At 37.8% G+C, this 26,723-nt stretch overlaps 1 protein-coding gene across 9 annotated transcripts in view; it reads right to left on the reverse strand.

The window, feature by feature from the left end:
* Positions 1 to 25,307, reverse strand: part of ZNF280D (zinc finger protein 280D) — a 51,298-nt gene extending 25,991 nt beyond the window's left edge. For 2 of the 9 annotated variants that reach the window (XR_005823486.1, XM_040570661.1), the window contains exons 1-9: positions 25,076 to 25,272; positions 19,415 to 19,560; positions 18,689 to 18,773; positions 15,516 to 15,581; positions 15,030 to 15,400; positions 9,446 to 9,563; positions 5,064 to 5,231; positions 2,465 to 2,574; positions 1,021 to 1,250 (exon numbers count right to left, since the gene is read on the reverse strand). Coding sequence is in view for 7 of the 9 variants with exons in the window: in XM_040570661.1 (XP_040426595.1) it covers positions 1,021 to 1,250; positions 2,465 to 2,574; positions 5,064 to 5,231; positions 9,446 to 9,563; positions 15,030 to 15,400; positions 15,516 to 15,581; positions 18,689 to 18,773; positions 19,415 to 19,477 (1,211 nt within the window). In the remaining 2 variants the exon portion in view is untranslated. Of the gene's footprint in view, positions 1 to 1,020; positions 1,251 to 2,464; positions 2,575 to 5,063; positions 5,232 to 9,445; positions 9,564 to 15,029; positions 15,401 to 15,494; positions 15,582 to 18,688; positions 18,774 to 19,414; positions 19,561 to 25,075 lie in introns of those variants that run through there. The other 7 variants (XR_005823487.1, XM_040570662.1, XM_040570664.1 and 4 more) reach the window with 6 other exon arrangements.
* Between the last annotated feature and the right edge of the window lie 1,416 nt (positions 25,308 to 26,723).

A 26,723-nucleotide genomic window follows, 5' to 3' on the forward strand; every position in this document is an offset into this window, starting at 1 on the left:
AGCTATTAAATGTAGGTCACATTCACAAAAGGAATGCATTTCTCAAAGTGGTGACCTCGGAATTAAAAAAAAAAAAAATACAGTCCCTTACTGTGATAAAGAGAATAGTTACTTGAGCTCAGATTTCTAATATAACGTAGTTGCTTAAAAAAGCCAACCCCCCCCCCCCCCCCGGAAAAAAAAAAAAAAAAAGAACTGAAAATATCCAGGTACCTAGCAGAAGAAAGGAACTGACACCATTAAGTCATGACAGTAAACTCTCTTGAACATCTGACAACATACAAATTAAGATGAAATATTGGCACTTCTACTCAGACACACACTTAAAGATTTACAGCAAGTTTAATGTTTGTAATTACAAGAAACCCTTGTTTTGTTTAATAATATGGGTTTAATGTTAGCATAAGGCTGTTCATTTTAACCTGCAGACTGTGCCTTTTGAAAGAATAGTTCATTTTTCTTCAGTTTTACATTCTGCTACTTCAGCTTCCCTTGAAGAATGCATGTAAAAAAGTACAATGACCCTAACTTCCAAATGAACAATGACATGAGTTCGTCTACCCATTAAAACAGCTTATTGAAGCTTTTTGTGGCATTTGGAAGAAAAATTATTCCATCGAAATAACAGTTGTTACATAAGTAAACCACCAACTATTAGTCACTGGAAATCCCTAAAGAAAATTAACACTCACATCTACTGATATCACCATCAATCAGGATGGCAAGTTGTACAATACTTTGCTTGCCCTTCTCAACCCCAAAGTCCTACAGCTGCTCTCATTAAAACTAAACCATTTCCTTTAGACACCATTAAAACTCGTACTCTGATCAGTGAATAAGTTTAAAATATGGATGGACATGCACAGTAAAAACTAATTCAATTTCTGTTCAATTACCCAGTATTATCAGTTTTCAAGGAGCCAAAAGTCTTTCTATGCCAAAGAGACAAATTGTGAATGTATGAAATTAATTACTATAGGCTGTAAATTATTAAAATGTGTAGGAAGTGAATTCAAATACCTTATGTTATTTTTAAGAACTTTCAGACAGCTGAAGCACTTAAATGTTGTATGAGTCTTCTGCTCCTGTTGTACCTGCTGGGTATCACCTTCATGTTTCCCATAATAGAAGTCGTTAACTAACATAATCAATTTTCCTTTCTCAGATTCATTGATTTTGCTTGTTGTACTTGAACATTCTGTTTTGGCCACTCCCAGGAAGAAATTATTTATCATATCTGGACAACAATACTGAATAGAAAAGGGGAGACGAAAAGACAGACAGAGACAAAGGTATCAGTCGCCCTGAACAAACTGCATCGATGACAACAGCATTTTAAAAACTGAAGCCACCTGCTAACTAGAGCTACATGCGAAGCTCCATTTCCATTCTGTGACACACTAACTTCATGCAAATTCACATATACTTTTTTAACTCTGAAATGATCTTTTGGTAGTGCTTAGATAAAATACAATGCATTTTTAACACCGAAGAGGGATTATTCTCATAGTTTCATGTAAAATAAGTTTAAGATTCAAATCAGAATACCAATGTTGCCTAGTAGTGCCTTACTTGTTAGAAAAATGTCTACTTAATCTAAATCTAACAAGAAAAATAATCAGCTTTTATGCAACTATTTTGTTGATAAGTGTAAGTTTACAGAGCACCTCATGGAAAGTTTTATCTTTTACCTCTTTGGGGAGGACATTTATTGAAAATAGCATATTTTTTTTTCCAGCATCGTGAAAAATTCAGAAATCCTACATCACACAATACACATTATTTATGTGTCTCTACCTAAAAGTGTAGATAATGAATACTTAACCCAGTAGCTGTAATAATAAACTTAATGCTTAAAAAGTATGAACTACTTCATATAGAAAATGATATGAAGTTTCCAACAGTGAACAAAATCAGAATGTTTCTGAACAGATCTCTCTCCTGCTGGATAACAGTTCTTATTATGCATGATTACTTTCTATAAGCCTACTGGTAAGGAGCTCATCTTCTAGCGTAGAAATGTCAGTCAGTATACTTATCCCCATCTACTGTAAATTGACATTTAATTTAAAAAAAAGTAAAGTCACTTTATTTAATTCACAGTTCTTTAATTCAGCTAGTACAGTAAGTACAAAAGCAATTTTCTACAAACTGATTAGATAAAGATAAAACTTTTTTTTTTTTTTACTATTGTTATTATGTATGCTTCTGAACTGTATTTTGAAGCTGAAGAAGACAGGCAGCACATATGCCTCATTTCGTTGGGAAAATATGGTCAGAAGTGGCAACATTTGGAGCTTCCCATCTCCACTCTTGATTTCCGTGACTACAAGATATTTGGGCCCTGGCTGATTATAGCCAGAAGCCAGACTATCTTCACATCAAAACATGGCACTCTTTTTCATAACCAAATAGAAGACCACATAAACTTATTATAAAGTTTATCAGCCCCAAAATATTTTACCTTCATATGATTTTTTAAAGGATCCATAAGATTGAAATGAATATTGCACTTTGGACAAGCTCGTGGAAAAGGTCCTCCATTTTTAATATTGCTTGATGTAGCATTAGTACCTGGAAAACATATTAAGATTCAGAATTCACAATCAAGAGTGACTGATTTATTATTATTTATTATTCTAGCAAAACATGCTATTTGAAATAAAAACTATTACCACTGATGTGGCTGTAGTGAACATACACAAGGTTTTACAACCATCTTTTAACTACTGTTCTTAATTTCCAAAATCATTTTATTCTGTTTGATATAAACTTATATAAAATCTTAGCAAATAACAAGGAAAAAATGGGAGAGGGTAATGGGAGCACAACAGAGACAAAACATGAATTCTGTTCCCCTAAGCCCCCAGACGAAACAGACTGTGATTTTTTTAAAGAGGTTTAATTCTTAAAGAATTGTACAAAACTTTTTATGCCATGACCTGATCACCATCAAGTAGGGTTCAGATATCCGTTTTTGAAAGGAATTTCACCATCTCATTCTCAATAGTAAGACTATAGTTCTCTGGCAGTAGTTGTAACCCTAAGCTTATTCAGATGCATCATTCCTGTTGAGCAAAGGTGTCTTTGGAAAACCTGGAGAATAAATCCTCTAAATAATTACTCCCAAGAATGGAAGGAACGAATATTCTCTTATCAGTATAAATTAATACTTTTCAAGCAAATTAAAAACAAAAACCTTTGCGTTATCTTAAACTTCAATGAATAAAGCCAAGCTTCCAGTTTTCTCCTAACTGCCAAAAGACAGTGAGAGCTACTTTTCAAGGTCAAGTTCTCTTGCATTTACAAGTCATTCACAGATCTGGAGGACTCCATGCAGAATAAGCAGTTTAGAACAGATTAAACACAAGAAAAGTGTTAATATGTCAACTTCAGGGTCAAATGTACTGTGCCAAGGCTATGAAAAAATGTAATAAAAAATATACACACAAATACATCCACCTTATAACAAGTAAAAGTATGGGTTAAGAGATGACCATGCAACAGCCTAATACATTTTGTCATTAAAATGATCTTGCATAATCCACAAGGTAGACAGAGATCAAGCAGTATTTTCCATGAGGATAACATTACTGCTAAGAATCGTAATTAAGCAGAAAGTCCTTCACATGAGTGGATGACCATGCAAGAGATTTACCACAAAACAGTGCTGCAAGTCTTCAGTATTAAAGTTTGTAAAACATTTTGACATGTTTGCTGAGGGCAAATTAATTTTGGAATGTTCTGCAGCAAAATCTAATGTTCTGTGGTGCCTCAGTGCTGGATTTTGTGACATTTGAAATTTGTATGGGATCATGGAACTGCCTAGAGACAAACTCAACAAATTGGGTTCTCAGTAACTATGATAATCTATTCCTTTGTTACTGAATTTAGTAATATCCTCTGGTTATCTTTTGTATGCTGTAAGCTGCAGCACAGTGTCTGTTTTGCAGCACAGTATCTGTTTTACCCAACACAGGGTGGAGGAATTTTTTTTCCCAGCAATATTCCGTGTTATAGCTACTTCCTGCTGGTTGCTAAGGAAGAGAATGACAGCAGAACAGCTGCAAACAAGACGTGAAAAAAAAAAAGAAATGATTCTAAACAATTTAATCACAACATGGGTAGCTTCTCATTTTAATATTATAGGAAAGAGTATGTGGCTGGAAATATCTCAAAGTCAATAATAAGTTCTGGTCTATTATAATCAGCTGGAAAGCACCTTTTGGCTCAGGAGGAAACGTGCCTAATTATTAATATGCTGAAACAGCCAGACTACCTTTCTACTTGTAGGGAGGGGAAGTTCATTCAAAAAGCAACCTGAAACTTAAATTCCCCTGCTCCTTTCCTACTACTATTTTAAACCATATCAAAATCACCACTGCAAAAGAAAGGTCGGAACTGCAAAAACCACTTTGCAATAGTTATTCCAAATACCAGCATCACAGAATTTAGGAGGGATGTGTAGAGGTGCTTTTGTCCAGCCTCCCACTCAAAGCACATGCAACCCCATCAGCATGCTCAGAGCCATCCAGTTGATTTCTTAATAACTCCAAGGATGGAGATTCCATAGTCCAAGTCCCTCATCTTGCATTCCTAAAATTAATTGTTTTCATCTTTTTAACTAATCAGAATTACTTGATAAATTCAGCAGTCACAAAATTCTTTCAAACTTGATTTTTTAGTTGGTTAAGTTTCAACCCCATTAAGTTGTTTGAGCTAAAAAATAAGATGAGTTCAGGGGCATTTATTTTGAATGTCTGTTTTCACAGCTACTGAACAACTCAACTAGTCTCCACTTTACCGAAGTCAAACATCCAAACAAGGAAGGCCAAAAGTTTGAATATGCAATAACTTAGGGTGAATTAATTTGTAAAGGTATATAAATTCTTGCATTGAAAGGTTTGTCTTTATTTTTTATTTATTTTAAGGCAGAACAATTACTTATTTACAATGCCTTAATAGCATTAAGAATAATGATCAACTTAAACATTGCAAGAGTGCTAGCTTTTTCCATGAACCAGATGCATGGATTGACAGCTAGACCATTTGATCTACCCTACCTTTTGAAGATACATTTTGTGATGGTGTTACTGTTGGAGAGTTAACTGTAGGTGAAACATCTGAATTGCTTCCAGCACCAACCTCATTAGGCTTGGCCTTTTTTGGAGTTACACTGTTGCCTTCAGAAGTAGCAGGACGCTTAGATACAAAAACACTCTCATTCAGACCTAGTGGTTTAAATTAAAAAACCTCAGTTTTTTTCCATAGTATATTACAAACACATTACTGATGCCTATACTTTAAAGGATGGACAAGTCCAAATACAGCAGTTAAGATTTCCCTAACATCATAATCCATGCAGAAGTTAAGAAAACTATATCCAACTCAGAATTTTCTCAGACAGTGGAGGAAAAGGTAAAGGTGAAATATATACAGCCCCACCTCTAAAACCAAGTAAATCATACTGTGACCAACTGAATTTCTTTGGCCTGCTTTTCACATGTTGACCCACACCCATCTCAAACAGATTCTTAACTCTGTAAAACATTTTGAGACTTCAGTTTGTATGCAAAATACTACCCAAAATGAAAATAGTGTTGTAATTTCTAATGAGCAATCATAGCATGCCTATTTTGGTCTATTCTGATAAAGATGCTGATTCGCTAATTGTTTGCAGTACTTCTTCTAAAAATAAATAAATAAACACTATAAACAACTCTGAAATTCAGAGTTTCAGTGCCTAATAAACCGGCCCTTCAATATTTGGCTCTCTCTTGTCCTGAAACCAACGTCTCTGTTACTGTAAGATTATCCTTGGATTGGAGAATCATCCAATTGATGTAATCTTGATACAGAGATCAATCTTCAAACAGACCTGAAGCACAGCTACATACCAGTAATTCTGAGGTGACAGCACAGGCTTTCAGTAATTCTGAAGTGACAGCACAGACTGCAGACAGCTTTTACACTATGATGAACTATGAGGAGGACAAGACTTGCAGAAAGTAACTCCCAGACACAATGATATCAAGTAAGGAGATTCTTGTACATTCCCCTCCCAACCGTCTAACTGCTCCAATGACTTCTTTGGGTGTAATAAAAAATGAACTATCTTTAAAAGCCTTTCCAATGATCAGAGATAACTTGTGTTACATAAAATTATTCAAACCACCATGAAAAAATAAAAACCAAGCCACTGGTTCACCTCCAAGTTGTGTTTACCCTGTGTTAGCTATCTATAGCTAGCAAACAGTCTCCCTGTTCAATCCAAAGAATCTCAGCAGAAAATGTTGGCATTTGAGCATTTGGACATTTACCACGTTACGCCTCATATACAGGAAAATGTAATTCACTTGTTATATATGTATTTAATGATCCTAGTATTCTCCTTCTGAGTATACCCTTCCGTAATAACCCACTTCTTCCTGACATAAATGAACATACTAAGCTCAAATATCTCAGCCTGTGCTTGTTTGCCAAAGACAATGCATTCACAAAATAAACAGGTCATTTGCTAAATGATACTACTTCCTAGATTTTGTTTGTTTTACATTTACTTATCCTTGATCACAAACAGTTTTCATACAACTGGTATAACTTTTGCATTCTTCTGCATCACTGAGGCCATTTGAGCATCAGGCCATCAACCCGGAGCACGTACAGTTTAAGAAAATATAATTAAGTATCTGTCGTTGTATAAGAAGGGACTGGGTTAAGACAGAAGGTCTGATTTTACAAGAATCTTCAGTAAAATACTTAATTTTACTAAGGAAAACCTGATATATAAAAAAGACAATTTTTACAGGTTAACAAAATTGGTAATACTTTAAATTTAATACGCTTGGCATATCTGTGACACACAAAAAATTTGAAGATCATTTTGTATATTCATACAGGTAAGGATTCTTACCTTGGTTTATATACGTCTGATCTAATAAATTTCCTCTTTCAGAAAAGTGATAATACTAGGAGAACATACATCCATTTGCATTTGAATTCCGCTGTTCGTTCATTAGAAATATTTTAAGGCATATTTTGAAAAATAAACAAAACTATTTTAAATATTATTTAATATCTAGCCTATGCAAATCAGTCCCTGTTCTGACTGACTTGTCTTTTCAACGTGCCTCTCTAGTCTGGTGCATTGACACCAAATTTCCTCAGATCACTGATGCTCCAGACTAGTTTGTCCAATGCTCCACCCAACATACCACAAGCTGAAATTGTCAGGGACTCCAGGTACTTGAGCCCAGAGCACACAGTTGCTGTTTGGTTTTGCAGTTTGCTTATGAAGTCTATTACCTTCACTTCACACTACTAGTAAATACTTTTGTAAATATTTTGTAGTTATTATGAAACAGTTGACTATTAACATACACACAGCATCATTGTATATGATATTGAGAATTACCGCAAAAAGAAGCCACAATATGGTAAAAGATATTAAAAATGGTAACCTTGAATAGAGGTGGTATATGTAATCTGACAAATCACATCAAATTAACCAAATAGGGACATGAAAGCCTTCTCAGACCTGTCCCTCACCAACGCTTCCATTAACCTAGTGATACGAACGTATGCATACACTTCAGACAGCTCTTGAATACCACAGAATAGTTTTTCTGTTGGTTATGGCATTTTCTGGTTCCTCCAAGTGCGTAGTTTCACATACATCCCCAGTGCCCATCCAACATCCAGGTAAGAGCTATCAGTACCGTTTAACTTCTCACCACCGTTTAGCAGCCTAGCAAAAAGGTTGGTTAGTGTCTGTTAGCAGTTCCTCATTTGCCTGGTTCACAGACCTCGGGAACAAACATTTATGCTATGTTGAGCTAAAAATTGTGTATTCTTCAGTGACTCCACATGCAGAAGTTAAACTACCCTGCAGAGTACCACAGGCTGGTTCCCAATAAGACTGCACATTGAAATACCATATTCCAGAATGCTTTGTGCCAGCAGTGCTGCCCATGAATTAGAGGAAGCACAACACCAACACAGGCAAGTAGGCATCGGCACATACAACCAAACCAAATGTAAGAGCCTTATGTAACCTTATCATGCCAGCCAAACCACAAAACACACAGATACTTCTTGGGAAACTAAGTTAAATATTACATTAGTCTCCTGTGTCATACAGGAATAAAAGAGACACAACTTTGAACCAGGAATTATAAACCTTTTCATCTATTTTCTCCGTTGTATATCTATCTTACTGAAATATACAAACTAAGTACGGTATATTACTTTGAACTACAGTCCTTGATGCCTTTAAGTACTTCATTTTTCCTGATAAGAGCCTAATATAAGTAACTGTTAAATATGCAAGCAGGTTTCATAAATTAGAAAAATACAATTAAACTTTAATACCTGTGGCTTTGGAGAACTAGGGTTGAATACTGAACCATTTGCAATAAATAAAAGCCTCATTTGCTTTACAAAAAGCTATTTATTCCACTAAGACAAGAATCAGATCACAGAATAGAATAGACACATGCAAAGAAATACACTACCTTCATTGATCAGTAGCTGCAGTGAATGCCTTAGCTAGAGATGCAAAATCATCATACCAAGCAACAGAAGAAGCTACCAGTCATTCTGTTTTATGTTACTTTTAGTATGACCTATTAAGCCATTCATTATAGATAGCCTGTTACCTTATGGAAGAATCAGAAGTGTTTGTCATCTATAACTTACAGACTGAATCCTAGGATTCTGTTCAGTTATTAGAGAAGTGCAATCCTTCACAAAAAAAGGGAAAGTTTCAAGTTACAACCTGTTTAAGATTGAATACACTGCATGCTTCAAATCTATTCCACCTGCTATGAAAAAAGGGGGTTGTTTGTTTGTTTGTGTGTAGGTAAGTTAAATAGTTCCTGTTGAAATACCGTTTAGCTAGATGAAAAAAAAAAATTTGTTGTCATATTGTACTCTTTTCCTTCCCCTCCTTTTTGCACAGGATCCCTTTGATCCCATTTACTCCAACTGCTATATATAGCAGTCAGGAAACCAAGACCATCATCATTGGGAATCCACTCAGCAGACTCAGGAAGTTCTTCTGGCACTGTTCCACAGCCCCTCTCTTGCTAACAGCCGTTTCTATTCATGCTAGTCGAAGAGTGCTGGATATACAGAAAATGAGCCTTTAACTGTCAAAAAAATTGTAGTGTACCTGGCAATATTTTTTTTCCATCTAAATGACCATTACAAGACATCAGTTAATATTACAGTCAGTCTAATGCAATGAAAAGCAAAGTCTGACAACACATGGCTCTGAAGTTTAATTCATTAAACATTATATAGTGTTATGTACAGGGGGAAGAAAAAAAAGTAGCTATACTATATTCTAAAAATCCTATTTAAAATTATAACCCAAAGGTCTGCACTACAGTTAAATGACATTATGCTGTTTCTTTCTCTTATCAACTACTACAGTTATACCCACCTGTTACATTCACTGATGGCCCAGTCTGGTACTGTGGAACTCCCGAGCTCTCTCTCACACCAAACAGTATACCAGATGTATTATCTGGTGCAGCTGGTGGAGAATCCATAATATAATCCTAATAAGATATTTTCAAGAGGGAAAAGAAATTTGAGGTTTAACATTTTTTTACTTGCAGGCTTCAAAGGGTTTATCTTAAAAACATACGATGGCTTACAAGTACTCATAAGTACTCATCTCTAAATCAAGTTCATTACAATCTCCCCCAAATAGTTCCTTCTGACATTTAAAGAAGTTTGCAACTCTTATCGGTGGTTGTTAATTTAGTCATAGCTCTATATCCAAAAAAAAACCCCAACCATATGACCCAAGAAAGCCCATTTTATGAAATATTACTAGAACTATGTGAATTGCTAATTGTAATTACTTTTGTTTAAAAGTCTGATGTTTCAAATTATACTTGAATTGTTCTGACAACTGTAGAGCTTTCTTCCTTCAATACAAGCTTATACATTTGCCTGTTACTCTTGTGTAACTGCTACTACCTGCATTTTAAAAGAACAGAAAACAGAACTGAAAGTAGCACAAACTTGCTGTGAGCAGAAGCCTCTTAAAGATGAGATTACACCAGTCGAATTCTGTGAAGTGATCAAGCTTTAATGAAAGTAAGGAGGTATCTACAACATGTTGACCGTGAATGGCACTCAAACTTATGGTATCACTAAGGGATATTTTTTTTCTTTTATGTAGGATAATTTATAAGGGATTTCTTGAAATAATACAGTTTAACTCCCTTTTCAAAGCACAGCTAATCTAAAAGTTGATTTGTGTTTCTCAGCACCTTGATGCTTTTGAGCATCCCCAAATACAGGTATCCTTTTACCCTTCAACTTAAAAGGTTTGCCCTTTAGTACTACCATAACCTAAAAAATGAAACAGAGTCCGCATTTCTCAGCCACAACACAGAAAACTTACACCTAAACACTTTCATTGATCACCCAAGACGTAACGTTTAGAGCGAAGGAAATGTCAAATTTAGTTCTTATTAATATTCAAATTTAGAGGCTGTGGTAGGTGAAAAACACACTTCCCAAGATCATTAGTATTGCTCACATCTCAATAGGCTGTTCATACTAACTAAAACAATTTGGAACACAAAATATTTTCAGCAATAGCAATAATGAGTTAAGAAAAACCTTATGATAGACTTGCATTAAATCTCCACATTGAGGTATAAATGGCAAAATATTGGCACTTGATCTTTCTACTCTGAAATAATGCAATTAGTTGCATTAACTTCGTTATGCTGTACTGTGAAACAAAAGACTAGACACTTTCTTAAAACATGATCACCTAACACTCATACACACACTTTGTCATCAACGTATCCATGAGACACAGGCCGTAATCTTTTTGCTGTAAAGATAAGTCTTTTAATATGCTTCCCACTCCACTAAGTTGGCACAACCGTAAAAACATCCTGGTAGAAGCTGTTATCTTTTTAACTACCACCATTTTGACTAAGCCTGATGGAAACAAGTCTAAAGGCAGTGTATAAATACACATACAGGTATGATAATTTGTTTTAGGACTCTTAAGTACCAGAAAAGATTGGAACAAAGTGAGAGCTTTTTCTTCCTACTCCGTTTTTGTTGTAGAGCTCTGAAATGAAGACCCTGCAGGGCCCTAATGATAACAAAGAGACTTTCTTCCCGAGCGATCTAATTCAATCTAAGTAAGTTAAGCAAAGGTGTAGCTGTAGAAATCATGATAATGCTAAAAACATTAACTACTAAACTTCTTTGCTGTATTTGTTACAAGTAAAAACTACAAGCAGGAGTCGTAACAGAGCAGGTTTTACTGTATCCACGATGGCTTCAGACTAGCTGGTGAAATTATAAGTGAAGCCCTTAACCTGCAAACCCCAGTTCTAAAGCAACTAATGCTCAGGTGGTAAGCCTTCTGTAGGCTCCTTGGGTGGAGGACTTTGCACACCACCATTTAAAATATGACCAATACAATACATATACACAAAATTTGCCACTCTTACTACTTTGCAGTTTGCTTTTAAGTGCTGATATAATTTCAGCTTTCTTCAATAAACTAGACATTTTGATGGCATGTGTACACCTCCCTAGTATATACTAAACACATCCGGTGAGCAAGAAAGTAAAAGACTGGAAATTCAGTCTCATTTTTTTCTAAATGTCCCCCTTCTGTTTAAAATTATTCTTTTCATATAACTTGGTTCTGTTGTTTTACATACACTAAAAAATAAAAAATATTATCATGCTTTAGAAAGCAAAAACATTTTAAATAATTAAATAACGCAGCTTTACCGTGTCAATGAAAAAAATCAAACTAACATGTACAGGTGCTCTCACATGTAGAAAGTCTAAATCCAACAGCCTTATAAATGAAGTTCCGAGGGCTCAAGTAAAGAAAAAAACAAAACATTGTCACTCTGTTTTTCAGAAGACTAGTAACAATTTTAGACTCAATGTGCATGCTGGGTTTCCTAACTGTAGAAACTGACACGCCAAACTGTAACCAAATCCACACAGAACTGGAATGATGCATGGTATTGGACCTTTGCTCTTTCAAAATTTAACTAGGAAGAACTGAAACCTGAATCACACTCAGACTGAGGAATGTGCCTAGCCATTACGGGAAAGATGGACAGAAGTGGCTAGGGCTTACTGGAAGGCATTCTGAATGCTGAGTCATAGAAAATCTTCATCGATGAGAATGAATGAGTCTTAAAGAAGAAGATAACCTTATGATATCATATACAACAGCAGTAGCTCTGAATTAATTAGGACTGGTGTAGACAGTACCATCGAAGCCAAATTCAATTCAGAATTTTTGGAACTGATTTAAAATAGTGCAGTAACAAGAACACAAAAGGAAGAATCAAGTTGGGAAGAAACAGAAAACGTGTGAATAGAAGTGTCATATAAAGCCCAAGGTAGAAAAACATTAATATAAAGCAGTGGTCCCAAGAGAAATACGACTAGATACACGGGAAAAAAAATCCCCAAAGCTTAAGGAGCTCTTGAATGAAGACAATTCTAGCCAAGGACATGAACCAAAATAAAAGTAGCATACATATGACACTAGAGAAGAGCAAACGACAATGTGTCAGGAGTGATTTTAAAAACCACAGAACATTGCCCAAGAACCTGAACTACAGTACCTCATTAAAAATAAAAGCACAACAATCAAGCCTTCCCCCTTCCCCCCCCCCAAAGTATGGTTTAATCAAGTGGCAGAACAATACAAGGATAAGGAAGCAAACTATCCTAAATAAGGCTGAAACTGGAAATACAAATCTGAATCTGGAAGAGTTAAGTTGAAGAGATGGAAGAGTCACCTTCAGTATGTTCTAAGCAAGGAAGAAAAACCACCACCAGAACAGTCTTCCTAACAGTACTCAAGAATAACATCTTAAGAACACACTTAGGATAAACTTAAAAAATTAAAGAGCTCATGAAAGCCACGATCAAAATATCAACACTGAAAAGAAACCATACAATATGAGATAGTCTCAACTGTGTAAGTTGTAAGAGACCACAGAATATATATGCACTGGGCATCCCACAAAAGAATGCTCTGCTTTGTAAAGCACATTGATCTAACGTGGAATAAAGACAGAACAGACTAATATATGGTTAGAGATCCCTTCCTACACCATGCACCTTGAAAATCGCATTTCTAGCTGCAACTGCTTTACATAGGTGTATCTCTACCAGTAACAAGAACAACCTGCAGGTTTTGGCAAAGTAAAAAAAAAATTGTCTAAGTCAACTCTGACATTCCTGTTGCAAGCAAACTTGATAAATGAGAATGAACTTTCAACAAAAAGAAGTGCTGTGTGTATACCATCTTTAACCTTCAAAAGAAATCACCATCATGCGAGTTACATCCCGCTTACATATACGTTTTGCAGCTCAGCTTTCCTAGGTCTGCTTACTCAAAGGTTTCCTAATAAAAACATTTTAGAGGCCACTAGCAGCTTTATCTATTAGAACAGAAAAACAGAATTTGTATGTGAGAGAAGTACGGGAGGAAGCTGTCTCATGCAACTGAGATTCTGCAAGACATCTTAACATCCTTTTGAAGGATTTAATAAAGCATACTACATCATAAGTAAGCCTTGATAAAACTCACAGACTTGGAATATGTGTATACATTAGGTGATATAGCAGACTTTTCTGTATTAACTCAGGCTGCTTTATAAAGACAAATTTAAGAGGACTTCAGAGCCAAGCTGTATGTCCTACTGACATCTGGCCTTTTAATTATATCACTGTTTTAGGCCTTCATACATGCCATGACAGACTAATTTAATTAACATGTTTCACTAGATGTGCCCAAAAATTTCTCTTTGCAAATTGTCAATCAACTCCTGAAGACTCAAAATTGGAAAGTACGAATTCCTTCCTAACAAATCTGCCAGAGATCCAGCTACGCAGGCAACAATTCTATTGTATAGTTTTTCTGAAAATCCAGCACCACCAATGATTTAGCCACAAATCATAAGAAGAATACCTAATTCTCACGTTCTAACAGCCTTATTCTTACTTATTCCCTTGTTCAGTAAAAGCAGAATATATGAAGACTGAAAGATTTTCATTTATACCTAAAGACTGACATGTCTGTAAATTTGCATGGATTGTGGAGATGGTGCCCACTTCATTTTAGCCTCGCAGTAGCAGCTAATACAGTAGTCACATTGCCTAAACAGTCTCAGCTTAAACATCACACCATAGTTTACCTCATACAAACATAAAATGTCAATCTCCATTCTTTCTCTCTCACAAGTATCCAACAGGTAAGGAAAAAAGCCAGCATCTAACTTGACTCCCTGAAGTTCTGAGGGAGTCCTGAGGTTGCCTGGCTCTCCCTGAATATCTACAATATATGACTTGTGTACCTAATTCCCTTAGGCTTTTAAGAAAAAGCAAGTATCTTGCAAGAGCATTTCAGCTACTCACCCTACAGCTTATGGCTGCTTGCACCCCGTTCTCATAGCACAGTTTCACTACAGCCGCTAAGTGAACCAAGAAGCTACCCCAACAGCATTCTCTCAAGCAGCCATACCCCAAGAGAGGCATTGTAAAAATCATGTGGGAAAAGCTAAACACCAAATGCAAGTCACTGCAAAATGAAATTAATTCATCAATATGAAGGATCCGTCTCTAAGCAAAGAATGCACCTCTGTAAAATTTAGAGAATGGGATTTCCCATCATTTCTCCATATAAGCTAAAGAAAATTATCTAAACCACATGGATCTATGCTTAAGATTTTTCATTTAATTCTGCTGTTATTAGGTAAAGCTACCATCCTTGAGCCCTGCAACACATTCTAAACATAGTAAGAGTTTGTAAATCAGTATTTTCAATACATATTTTAATTATGCAGAGCAAGGTTATGGTCCTAGAATCTTTACAATTTACGTAATGGTAGTCAATAATCTAGTGCAGGTCTTCAAATCACTCTACTAAGTGAGTCAGTATGTTCCTCATTAATTTACTCAAAAGCAAACTGAGTATTTTACAGTTTAAGGGAATAAAAATTTACCTGATTGAGTATTACAGGCTGTGTTGTTACAGTAGTCACTGGCCTGGATACAGGTTGAGCCACTACAGGAACTGTGATATTTCTTGATACTGGCTGTGTCGTCACTGGAATGGTTACAGGTCTGCTAACAGGCTGTGATATTCCAGAACTTGGCCGGGGCATCTGCTGTGTTGATAAACATCCAGCAACTGGTCTCTGCAGTGTCTGTGAAGTTCCTGAAACATTCACTGGTCTAGACAATGGCTGAACTGCTACAGAGCTAGTTGTAGGTCTGGATACAGACTGAAAAACTGATGAAACAGGCATGGCACTTGGGCTGGAGGCAGATGTCGGATAATGGTGACTGTCAGGCTTGAATGTAGTAACAGTACCTGTTGCAAAGGATTCCAAAGTTATCTTTATATAATTTTGTGGTCAGACATTTCATAAGTTTTGTGGTTTTGAGTGTGTTTGTTTTTTAATTACCATATTAGGACAATATAGTACCTCTACTGGGTGCACCATTCTGTATCCCCCTTCGTGATGAGCTGAAGTTGACTCTGTTCAATATATCTGTCAAAAGTTACATTTATCTTAATTGCAGTTAAATTAATAGCTTAAACTCTTTGCAAATTAAAAGCAGCATTCATGTCCACTAATTAAGCCAATTAGGATTTGACTTATGAATTAGAATATTATTTCTAAAACAAATAACCTTACAACACACAATGTCATTTGTATGAGTTAAGACATGCTCTTCTACTCTGCTTTTCTTAGGTTGGCTAGCTCACCTAAGAATCTCAGGTTTTATTTTCTTGGAGATTAAGACACAAGTAAGAGTGTAAACAAAATAAGAACACTTCACAAAGATTTAGCTCTGCTGATTTTAAGAAATGCATTTATTCATTTCTGTTTGTTGCATACATAGAAAAGAAGTTCCCCAACTCTACAACTGCTCCACAGAAAAGGAATCATTTTCTTTAAATCAGTTACTAAACAATTTCCAATCTCAAGTTCCCAGTGCCAAAGGAAATGAAGAGAGCAGCAATTACAGGAGCCATATTGGAAGCGTATTACAATCAGGTTGATTTTCTTACATATTCCACACAGCAGTATATGACCAGAATTCTAACTTGTTGGAAAAAGGTGGAGTTTCTTAGATCTAATGCTTACTCCCTAACCGGTATCAACAATATTCCCCAACTGTCTACATCTTTTTCTATGATTACAATGTATTTGCCAGAATATCACAGCAATATTGATCAAATTAAAATATTCTTCTACCACCAGATTCTCAATGCATTTAATGCTACTGTCAAGTTTCTTGCTCTGACATGTGAAAATATGCATATGAAATTAGATAAATGTTCCAAATCAATACGATTGAAAATACCTTCTCAAACCGGGGTCAAATTACATCAGGATCTCAAACAAGGTATTAAAACTTCTGGAAATTGTGCTTAATAACCTCAAGGCTGCTTCCACAGACAATAGCTCATGAGTATGCAGTCCCCAGGTTGATAAATAAATCTAACAGCAGCAGAGCTCAGATCACAGCTCTCAACCTGTCACCTGCATTTAGATCATACTAATGAAAAAGCAGCTACGAGCGACAGATTCAAATAGGTTTGCATTTTTTAAGATAGGAGAAATTTAATTCTGCAATAATACTATTTTTACTTCAAATGACGCAGTCTATGAGCAAGGATTAACTTAACTCAGGATTTACCCGAATATGTACATTTTCATGTTTATTAACAAATCTATACCCCACATTTTAATTCCAGAGCCAAAACAAAAACCTTTGTCTACCTCCCCATAAAAAACACAACACAACAAAAGAACAAATCAAAAACAGACAGCAAACAAAAAACAGCTACCCTAAAAACTTAAAAGTTATGGTTCACAAAAGATATTCAGCTCCAGGCAGTCTGATAGACAGACAATTCAAATCCTAAAATATAAAGGTAGAGTTTACTATTTATAAAAACAACATTTCAGAAAACCAGTTATTTGAAATAAACTAGATTCACAGGACAACTGATTCTTCATAGACTTGACGTGCCGTTTCCCCTCCCCCTTCAAAGTATTATTTTTCCAGTTTGCGCAAAACAGTACTGAACAATAACAAGGTAACATGGAGAACAACATTTTAAAGTAGCAACAAATTACAAGTTTATGTGTATGAAAAAGTAAGCAAGAAAAAATGAGCAGTAACTGTAGGAGAAATAAGCAGTTGGAGGAAACAGCAAAGCAAGCAAAGTGTGAATTACTTTTCATCCCACTCTAACTAATCCTCCAGTATGGCAGAAGAGACACTTTGCCATATGTAACACTGGGCCAGCATGTCAAGGCTGAGGTCCTTACCTATTTCCTTCCCATTTTCAACATCAGTCTATAGAAACTGATAATTGCATTGTCAGAAGAAGGTTAAAAAGATTGCTATGTATTGCAGAAGACATACCTTTCAGAAAAATTAAGAACAATATGCACATCTCCATTTGTCATCAGATCAGACAGGAATTTTCTCAAGCAAAAACTAAATAGTAGCGGTAAGCAAAGCTGAGTTCATCGTGGCTTGCCTATCACGAACAACGATTCTGCAGACTGGAGCCTGACTACTGCCAGGTCGTACTACTTACAAGCCAGAGAAGAACTGAGGTCATTCTTCCATAGCTGTTTTTGATAGTCAAGTAGGAGATTACAAAGAGAAAAGTTAGGGAAAGGGAAGGAAAGAGAAAGTAACAAGTTACATCATAAGTGCTTTTATGTGTGTCAGGACTGAGTATGGGCAGCAGAATTAGATGCATACATTGCAAGTCTGTATCTTTTACCAAAGTTCTTGAAGCTGCTGATTATATCAAAAACATAGTTTTCACTTCAAACACATATTTCTATCCTTTTGACCAGGAAATAAACTTTATACTGACTGCAATGAACCTTTGTATATTTATTGCTCCGATGTCTAGCACCTTAGTAGTTCAGTTTCATGATCTACTGCTAATGACCAACAGTAATCCAAAGGTCTTTAGGCCTCCTAAAAAACAGTTAGGGTATTTTCTTAATCCTTTTAGAAGTCAGTAACTGCAGAAAACTTCTTAAACCAAATTTCAAACATTCTTCCAAAGGTTCAAGAGGATCTAGACTATTTTTCAAGTATTCAAAAACATTAACCATTGAGAACTATTTTTAGGTGAGAGAGCTTTAACATCAACTTCAATGCTTCTTGAATACTTAAGACATTATTTTCCACATTTTTAAGCTAGTGCAAAAAGTATTAAAGTAGACTTACTATCCCAGTGAGTAACAAAGTAAAACAGAGCTCAGATGCACGATGAAGGTACTATAATGAAAATGACTGAACAGCTAATAGTAGCTCCAAAGTCCATGCAGCAGAGTATGGCAAAGAGCCTAGTTTAACATTTGCATTGAAATTCTTTACTGCAAACAACAAATGTTCAGAAAATGACTATGAAAATCTCAGATACAAGCATAGCAGAGACAAGACAAAACCATGCAGCTGTAAACCTCCTTACCAGGCTGTCTTCTTTATCTGACAACTCGGGAATGCTTAGGTAAAACCTCCTAACATTTGACTACAAGATGGCCAAACACAGAGATCCAAAACTTTCATTACTGAAATTAATTTTAAAAACAAAATTATGTTCTCCTTCACTTACCTGCCAAAGCCCAAGCACAGGAAAAACATGGAATTCTGATACATCTGCTGTCATCACAACCACCTAACCTCATTCCCTGCACTACCTGCAATCGGAGAGAACTACAGAACTTGATGAAAAAACTCAGATTTCATAGGGGGGTAATGAATTTATTAATAGAAATCTCTTACTTAGCAGACAGGCTTGTACTATTTTCACATTAAACGATTTTCCTGTTTGTGCCTTTATTATACACACTTGGACAGTTACCATCGTTTTATCAGAATGATGTCCACACATTCTATCAACACATGAAATGAGCGGGGGAGGGGGGTGCGGGGGGTGGAAGAGGGACTGCCACATGAAGACTTGAATTCATGCATGTTACTTCAGCAGAAACACTTCCAAGTATCTACTTAAATATTGACTATATTAAGAGCTATTGCATGGTTTCAGCATTGTCTGTACTGGACTTTTAACTATATTGTCAGTGCTAAAACCTTCAAATGTCCTTGTTTTGACTTGAGAGATTTAAGGTTACAGGTAGAGACAAGCTGTGCATTACCTGGATGTTAGGACAGAATTCCCTAAAAATTCCAGTTTTCAGTGTAAGACAGCAAACTAAGGAACAGCTTTAAGATGTAGAATTTCTTAAATCTCACTGATTTTAAAAATCTCAATTTTCAATATAAGTTTGAAGCTTTACACCTTAAAATACCTCTTAAATTACGGAAAATGTTATCTTACATGTACTAGGCGGCTTTGAGCTTGAGATTTCTCCAACAAAGATTGGCTCATCATCGTCATCATCCTCCTCCACTTCTTTCACTCTCTTCTGCCATGGTTCTAGCTCCTCTTCTTCACATTCCATAAACAATTCTGCCATCTTGAGACTAGACAGAAAAAACAACAATATTCAATACTTTTGTGAGACAAATGCTTCACTGTTAATAAAAATTACTGCACTTGACAATAATTCCCAAATGGCCTCCCCCCACCATGTTCAATACAGGTTCAACATGATCTGATCTAGAAGGTCTTCAGAGATCAGCATCAGAACTACCAATCACAAATAGTTCTGTTTGCTTTTAAATAAGCTGTGAAAACTAACAAAGCTTTCCTCTTTCTTTTCACAACCTGTTACATAATCTTAAAAGCATTTCTTAACAATACAGGAAATGAGAATATAGGTTATTTGGAGTGTAATATATATATATGTAAAATAATTTATAAGACCAGTATTTTCATAAACCAAGCAACTGCTTCAGCAATAACCAGTATCAGAATGCCAGTAAAACTGTATTTGCTCTTCCTAAGACTTGGAGCTTCACAGAATTTGATGTCGTCAGTTTGCTTGATGATGCCAACAGTACCTCAAGCTTAGAGAGAATTTGATTGAAATTAATGAATAGTTTTGTTAAGTACATGAAATTCTATTCATCACTGGACTGCTTTGACCAAAAACTGAAGAACAGAACTCAAGAAACTTGAGTATTTCTTGTCTTATATCAGGCCCCGGCCACATAACCATTACTAATACTTCCCTTATTCTTGTGCTGATGGAATATTTACTTTACAAGCAAACTAGCTAGGGAAGCTGGACTTTGAAAATCATTCTATTACACAGTGATAGTTGCCTGACACTGTAACTCCCTATACGTGGTGTGATGTCACGGCCGTAGCTCTAATAGCAATGCAAGGAAGAAGGAAGAAACGGATATTGCCTTTCAGCAGCAACATGCAGTTAAACTGACCTGTTTACACGTAAGTAACAAACTGTTTTTACCATTACTACATATATATTGATGAGAACAACTTTTCCCTATTATAGTAGTAAAATAACGATATTAACATAATTAAAGACTTAATTTAAGGAAGTGTGCTAGGACCATTTTTTTTATGTCGTTTAATGGATGCTATAGTCTCCACATACTCAAAAGCCTTGCTGTTTTCTACAGTTGCAAGCAGATTTCTGCCCAGAGGCAGCTAGGAATTCTTGAAGGCAAGAGCTATTTGTACAGTCATTGATTTCAGAAATGCATCACAAAACCCTGACTTTAGTTTTTCTTGAATACCTACAGCCCTAACACCAAACCTCTTAGTAAGTGTCAAAATTTCAACTTCATCTCTAAAATCTTGATTCTGTTTTTCCACTTATCAACTGTATACACTAAATCAAGCTCAAATCTTTTAGAAATAAAGCTTGTGTATGATGTCATTAACGACTACCAAAAAAAAGACTATATATATACTTGCATATACACAAGGTGACAAATCAAAGCTATATTCATAAACTGCTACTTCTTAAACCAAATGATTCCTCTTTTAACACATCAAGGGTGTTCATGCAACGGAGCTTTCTGTGCAATTTCCCATGATCTTCTCTTTTCCAAAACTATATCAAGCGCAACATATATATTAAACATTGGGTTAAGTTTCTTTTTTCAAAGTATAATTTTCAAAGTATAATTATGCAAAGTTAAGAATACTCATAATCTCTCAACAGTGTTTAAAATGGAAGTCTTCAGCACAGAGAGTGAGAAACTGTCTAATAAGAGTCAACAACTTCAGGATAGGAGCGAGCAATGAGCTGCTGTCAAAAATCATGGGGGAGCAGTCACAATCTGGGGGAGTGTGGCCACGGGGGTCAACAAGCCACATGGTTGGTGATAACATCGGACTCCATCAAGGAATGTAACGAGTTTAGAGGGAACAAAGAAGGGTGATCCAGGAGATGCCTTGCCATCTCGAGTTGCTTGTTCTCCAGCCGTTAAGGCATGGAAGTTGCTGGGTGTTTGCGGTTGCCGGGCAAAGTTGTTGACCAATGAATAGTTAGTGGAAAAGGACTGCTGTGGGGCGAATGGTATAAGAAGGGAGCCTGTCCTCAAGATAGGGATGCAACATGGATAATGAAGTTATTTCATCAATAAAGTAGCAGCAGTTAGTGATCCTAAAAGAACCCTGGTGTCCGTGTGTTCTTACGCCACAACAATCCTGCACCGGCTTGCAGTGAAGTGTGTGAGAGCGGGGCGGGAGGGATGCTCGCCAAGTCTTGAGGATAACACAAGTTGCAGAGCTACACTACCTCCTTCCTTCATCAGATTAGGATGCTGAAGTTAAACAAGGTGCTAGAAAAGAAGAGAACAGGACACTAGACTAGGGCTTGTCACAGGAAAAGAGGAAGAGCATGGAGCCAATTTCCAGTTTCCACAGACAAGAAAGGCCACGTGCCAGGTCTCAGAAGGTCAAGCCCAATCTCTTCCTTCACAGAAGGCCTTTGCTTTACTTACAGGGAGACTAAGTTTGTGAGACTTCAAGGCAAAATGAAAAATCATTTCAGACACTTGGCTCGTGGAACTGCTAACATGGATATTGAAGGGCATGGGGGGTATTTTTATTTAAGAAACTTAATTTTATTGGACTTCAAAAACGTAATCAGATTACAAGATATACTCAGAGAAGGTGAGAGCACATGCAATTACACAGAAAACACAGAATAGGCACCAACAATCTACATACTAGCACAGTTTTAACAAGATGCGTGATAACCTCAGTTACAGCAGAATGCAGCTGATTTTTTTTTATCCAAATAAAGTAAATTCAATAACATAAGTATGGACAGTTAGAAGGTTACAGCAACTAGGAGCACTCTTATGAACAATTCCATTTTATGAATAAAAATGGTTTTCTCAAAAGGTGACTCAAAAAGTAGGACCACTCTTCAAAGCAAGTATCAAGTTATTTTGGATCTTATCTTTTTTTTTTATTCCAACAACAGGAATTTAAGGCAATGCTTTTACTGAGCCTAATGAGTTCCTGCCTTGTTTCTATACTCCTCCTTCAGTCATAATAGTACAGCTTTTCATAGGACTAGGACATGAACCTATGCAGATTAAAAATAACCTTGCCTGCTAGCAGTTGAACTGGCATGACTGAGAGGTCAGAAAATGAGTGGCCTACAGAATTGCAATCGCAGTAAGGGAAAAGGTTTGATTAAAGGAGGCATGCAGGAACTGCTCAAATTGTCTTCATTGCCAATATCTCCATCCCATCTTTAGAGTACAATCAGCTTCCAATTTTCAACTTTTTAAACTTGATTACGTAGAACCTGCATGCCAGGAATCCTTCTAGCGGTTGCTCTCAAAGCCAGCAACAACAGTGACTTCTTCCCCACTCTCCACAAGTATTTTCCAGTGGAGGTGCAGATTCCATTGTAACAAAGATAAACCCACTGGCAATAACCTGTATTTACTTTATTTATTTTTAATGTGTATAAACACAAATACACATTGACACATGTATCTACTCAAAAGTAGTCCACAGATCTGAGGTAGGTCCAAACTCCAATGAAACACTACATAAATAATCAAAGAAAGCGTTTAAAACATTATTCTAACCTAAAAAGTGTCAGAAAGCGTCTCCCTCCAGGGAGGGTCAGGCTGGGTGTTAGGAAAAGGTTCTTTATTGAGAGGGTGGCCGGGCACTGGTACAGGCTCCCCAGAGCAGTGGTCACGGCACCAAGCCTGTAGGAGCTCAAGAAAAGTTTTGGGCAACGCTCTCAGACACATGGTCTGATGTTGGGGTGGTCCTGTGTGGACTCAGGAATTGGACTCGATGATCCCTGTGGTCCCTTCCAGCTTGGGCTATTTTGTGATTCTATGAAAATTGTGACAACAATTCTTTAAAACATTTTTAAAGTATTGTTAGAATATATCAAGGGACTGCTTAAAAAAGCAACAGCAGTTAAAACAAAAAGGCTTCCTATTTTCACAACAGCGTGGTGACATTTGTATGCATCTGTCCAGCAAAAACTAAGGCTAGTGACAGAAGTCATTAGGCTAGCGCAGATAATCAACATCCTGCGAAAACGCATGAGGTCACAGAACACAGTTACCAGGCAAGCAACGAACTAAAAACCTGACAGAAAAACAAACAAAAAAAATCATCAACTCATTGCACAAATAACAGGCTCCTGATAAAATAAGTATTTTAAAATAAGTATTTTGAAATTTGGACACCTTTATTTATCATGTTAGTTACATTTAAATACACATAGCTTTATTGAAGCCAGTTGTATTTATATCCTACTTTTTACTATTGGGATTTACAATTGCTATTTACACGGAAACAAGAGAAGTGATACAAGCATTACTAAATATAACAAGACTGTGACAGCTGAAGCAAAACAGCAGAAAGTGATCTGTCCAAGTGCACCTTACAGACACCCAAACCACTGCTATAGAAAATCATGGCAAATACAGCTGCGGTAAGATTAAAGTACTGAAAACCCATTTACTTCTTCAGATGCAATTCACTTGTTCCACACTTATGGTCAACACTCAACGTTTCCAATGCTTGGTACTTTGGACTGGCTTAAAATAACTGAAACTGAATCACTGGTTTGAGGTTGGTAGTATACTTCAAGAGTGAGGGTATTTACATTAGCCAGAAAGTTTCCAGACTAGCCTTGTTTGTCATCTCTTCATAACAATTATCAGTGAATTATTCACCCATTAGTTTTTTTCACCTCCAGTTCAGTAGCTGTGCTTCTAACAGGAAAGTTGTACTATTTAAAACACAGACCTCGTGATGAGCACCTACATGGTGTTTTTCAAACAACTTCCCCACAGGCACGTAACTTTTGCATCGTGTTAGTTGCAGAGGAGCATGCAATCTGCAGCTTCACGAGGACAGATAGCAATTGTATTTTTAACAGGCGCTGCATTTGTTTCAGCAGCGAAGAAACAATGATGAAGTGGAAACTGAACCAGGAAAGTTTAAAAAGCCAAAGCATAAACCAACTTCCCTCAGAAAAGAAAGAAAGAAAAAAAAAATGTTAAGAAAGAGCAAAACCAAAGGAGCCAACGCTACCCTCTCAGCCGGGAGCTGCCGTAAGCTCCGCCTAGGAAGGGCACCGCTGCCTCCCCAGCCAAGCCCCCAGTTCCCACCCCCAAGCCGGGCCGGCTGCGAGGCGGCGGGAGGGAGGGAGCCAAGGCCCGAGGGCAGCCGCGCGGCGACCGCTCCGCCCGGGAGCCGCCCCAGGGCCGCCGCTCGGGGCCGGGCCGAGGCCTGCGGGCCGCAGCCGGATGGAAGGAGGCCCGGCTCTGGGCCCGGCGCCCACCGCCAAGTGCCATGGGCCCCGGGCGGCCCTGAGCGGGCGGAGCGAGCCCTCCCCGCGACGCCCCCGCGGACAGACCCCCGGCACCCAGCGGGGGCCCAGCGAGCGACTGGGGGAAGCCCTCACGGCCCGGCCTCCCCGCTCCGGGGACGCGAGGGGCTGCGAGGCCGCGCTCCGACCTAAGATGGCGCCGGCCTGGCAGGCGACAATCCCCCCGCGGCCCGCAGCGGAGCGGGGCCGGGGCGGCCCGCTGAGGGGCACGGAGGCAGGCACCGAGCGGGCTGGCTTACCGTGCTGCCCCTCCGGAGGGGCCGCTCCCGGGCTGGCGGGGCGGGGAAGGGGGGGGGGGGCTGGGAGACAGCCGCGCTGGCAGAGGCTCTGCTCCTCACATCGCCGGAGCGCGGCGCCCCACCTCAGCGCCGCCGCCGCCACCGGGGGAAGGAGGGAGGAGGCGGGGGGCGCCCGGCGCGAGGCCTGCCGGGTAGAGCGGGGGCAGCCCCACAGCGCCGCCTGGTCGCCCGCCACCGCGGGGCGGGGCCGGGCGCCATGTGGCGGGCCTCACGTGCCGCGCCTCACGGCTGCTTAGCCGCCGCCCCGAGGAGAGCTGCACCCAGAGTTACCGTCACGCATAACAAGTCACAAAACGCGTTGCTGGAGCCGGGGGGACAGTAAATACTAGATTTTGTACTTCTCACAGAGGAGGGGTGCTGTGCCCATGTTGTCAGGTGGGTTTTTGAGAGGCGTTTACCCAGTGGGTTAAATAATGGAACTGAGTGTCAGCATTCCAGACCTTTACTGAATGAAATACTCCCTTCGATGCCAAGGGAACATCGCTGAACTGCTAGACAAGGTCTTGACTTGACAGTAAGGCCATAACAACTGGAAAATGCCGCCCTGGAACACGGTGCAGGAAGAGCTGTGGTGCTGCTGGTCTTATAACTTACAGGTGAAGAATGCTGAACCACAAAGTAACTAAAATTCAGTTTTTCTCATACGTTTTAGTCAATAGAGCTCTCCTATCCTAGACATCTCAGGTATTAGTTCCAATAATCTCAACATCTCTTTAAGAGTACTTCTGAGTTTACTTCTGAGTTTAGATTTTTTTTCCCCCAAAGCTTTGCTGTCCATTCTACCCTAATTTTTTAAAAAAAGTACTATCTTCTTTTAGAAAAATATTAAATTATTTCTGGTGAAGTGTAAAGGTAAATAATCGGAAAATACTTAACCAAATGTAACCTGCATCTCTCAGCTTTATCAGTCCATACTTACCTCAACTTACTGTCACTGACATCTGCCACAGCTGCTTTCAGACATGCCCAATTTATTTAGTGTAAGTTCTTTAAATTATAGGTATTTTTCAGAAGAATAAATCGTGTCCTTTGTGAAGTTAAGCTGTAAAGATCAAATTGCTGTGTTTAGCCTGGAAAATACCATGTTCATTTTCAGTATTATCTTTAGCGTTGAGATGCTTCCAAGGTTCTTTGGAACCTCAGAGAAGGAAAAAACACAACATCTAGTAATTAAATGATTGCTGCTTAGTAGTTATGCCACTAAATCATTTAGTTATCACTGTTCAGTAACTAGAAAAATTATTGAACTATACCATCCTGCCAAAGCCAATATGATGGAAGACATGCTATTTTTTAGACTGTATTTGAAAATACTGCAAGTTCTGGAGATGTCAGCCAAAATTACCTACCGTGGAGGAAGGCTGCGTTGTATATAAAATGAGGTACTGGTAAAGTAACACAAGGTTCTGGCAGGACCATGGCTGAAAACTTAGAAAACTGTAAACATATGATACACTTTAAAAGAGGAACTTTGCAGAAGCTGATTACAGGGAGTGAATGTATTTGATGCAGTTGGGCAGTACACTGTTGGCTATGGTAGTAAAGTTGAAATCTAACTACTCTGAATTACTACCTCAGATTTATTGGC

Source organism: Cygnus olor, chromosome 11 (genome assembly GCF_009769625.2).
Source record: "Cygnus olor isolate bCygOlo1 chromosome 11, bCygOlo1.pri.v2, whole genome shotgun sequence".
Taxonomy (NCBI): Eukaryota; Metazoa; Chordata; class Aves; order Anseriformes; family Anatidae; genus Cygnus; species Cygnus olor.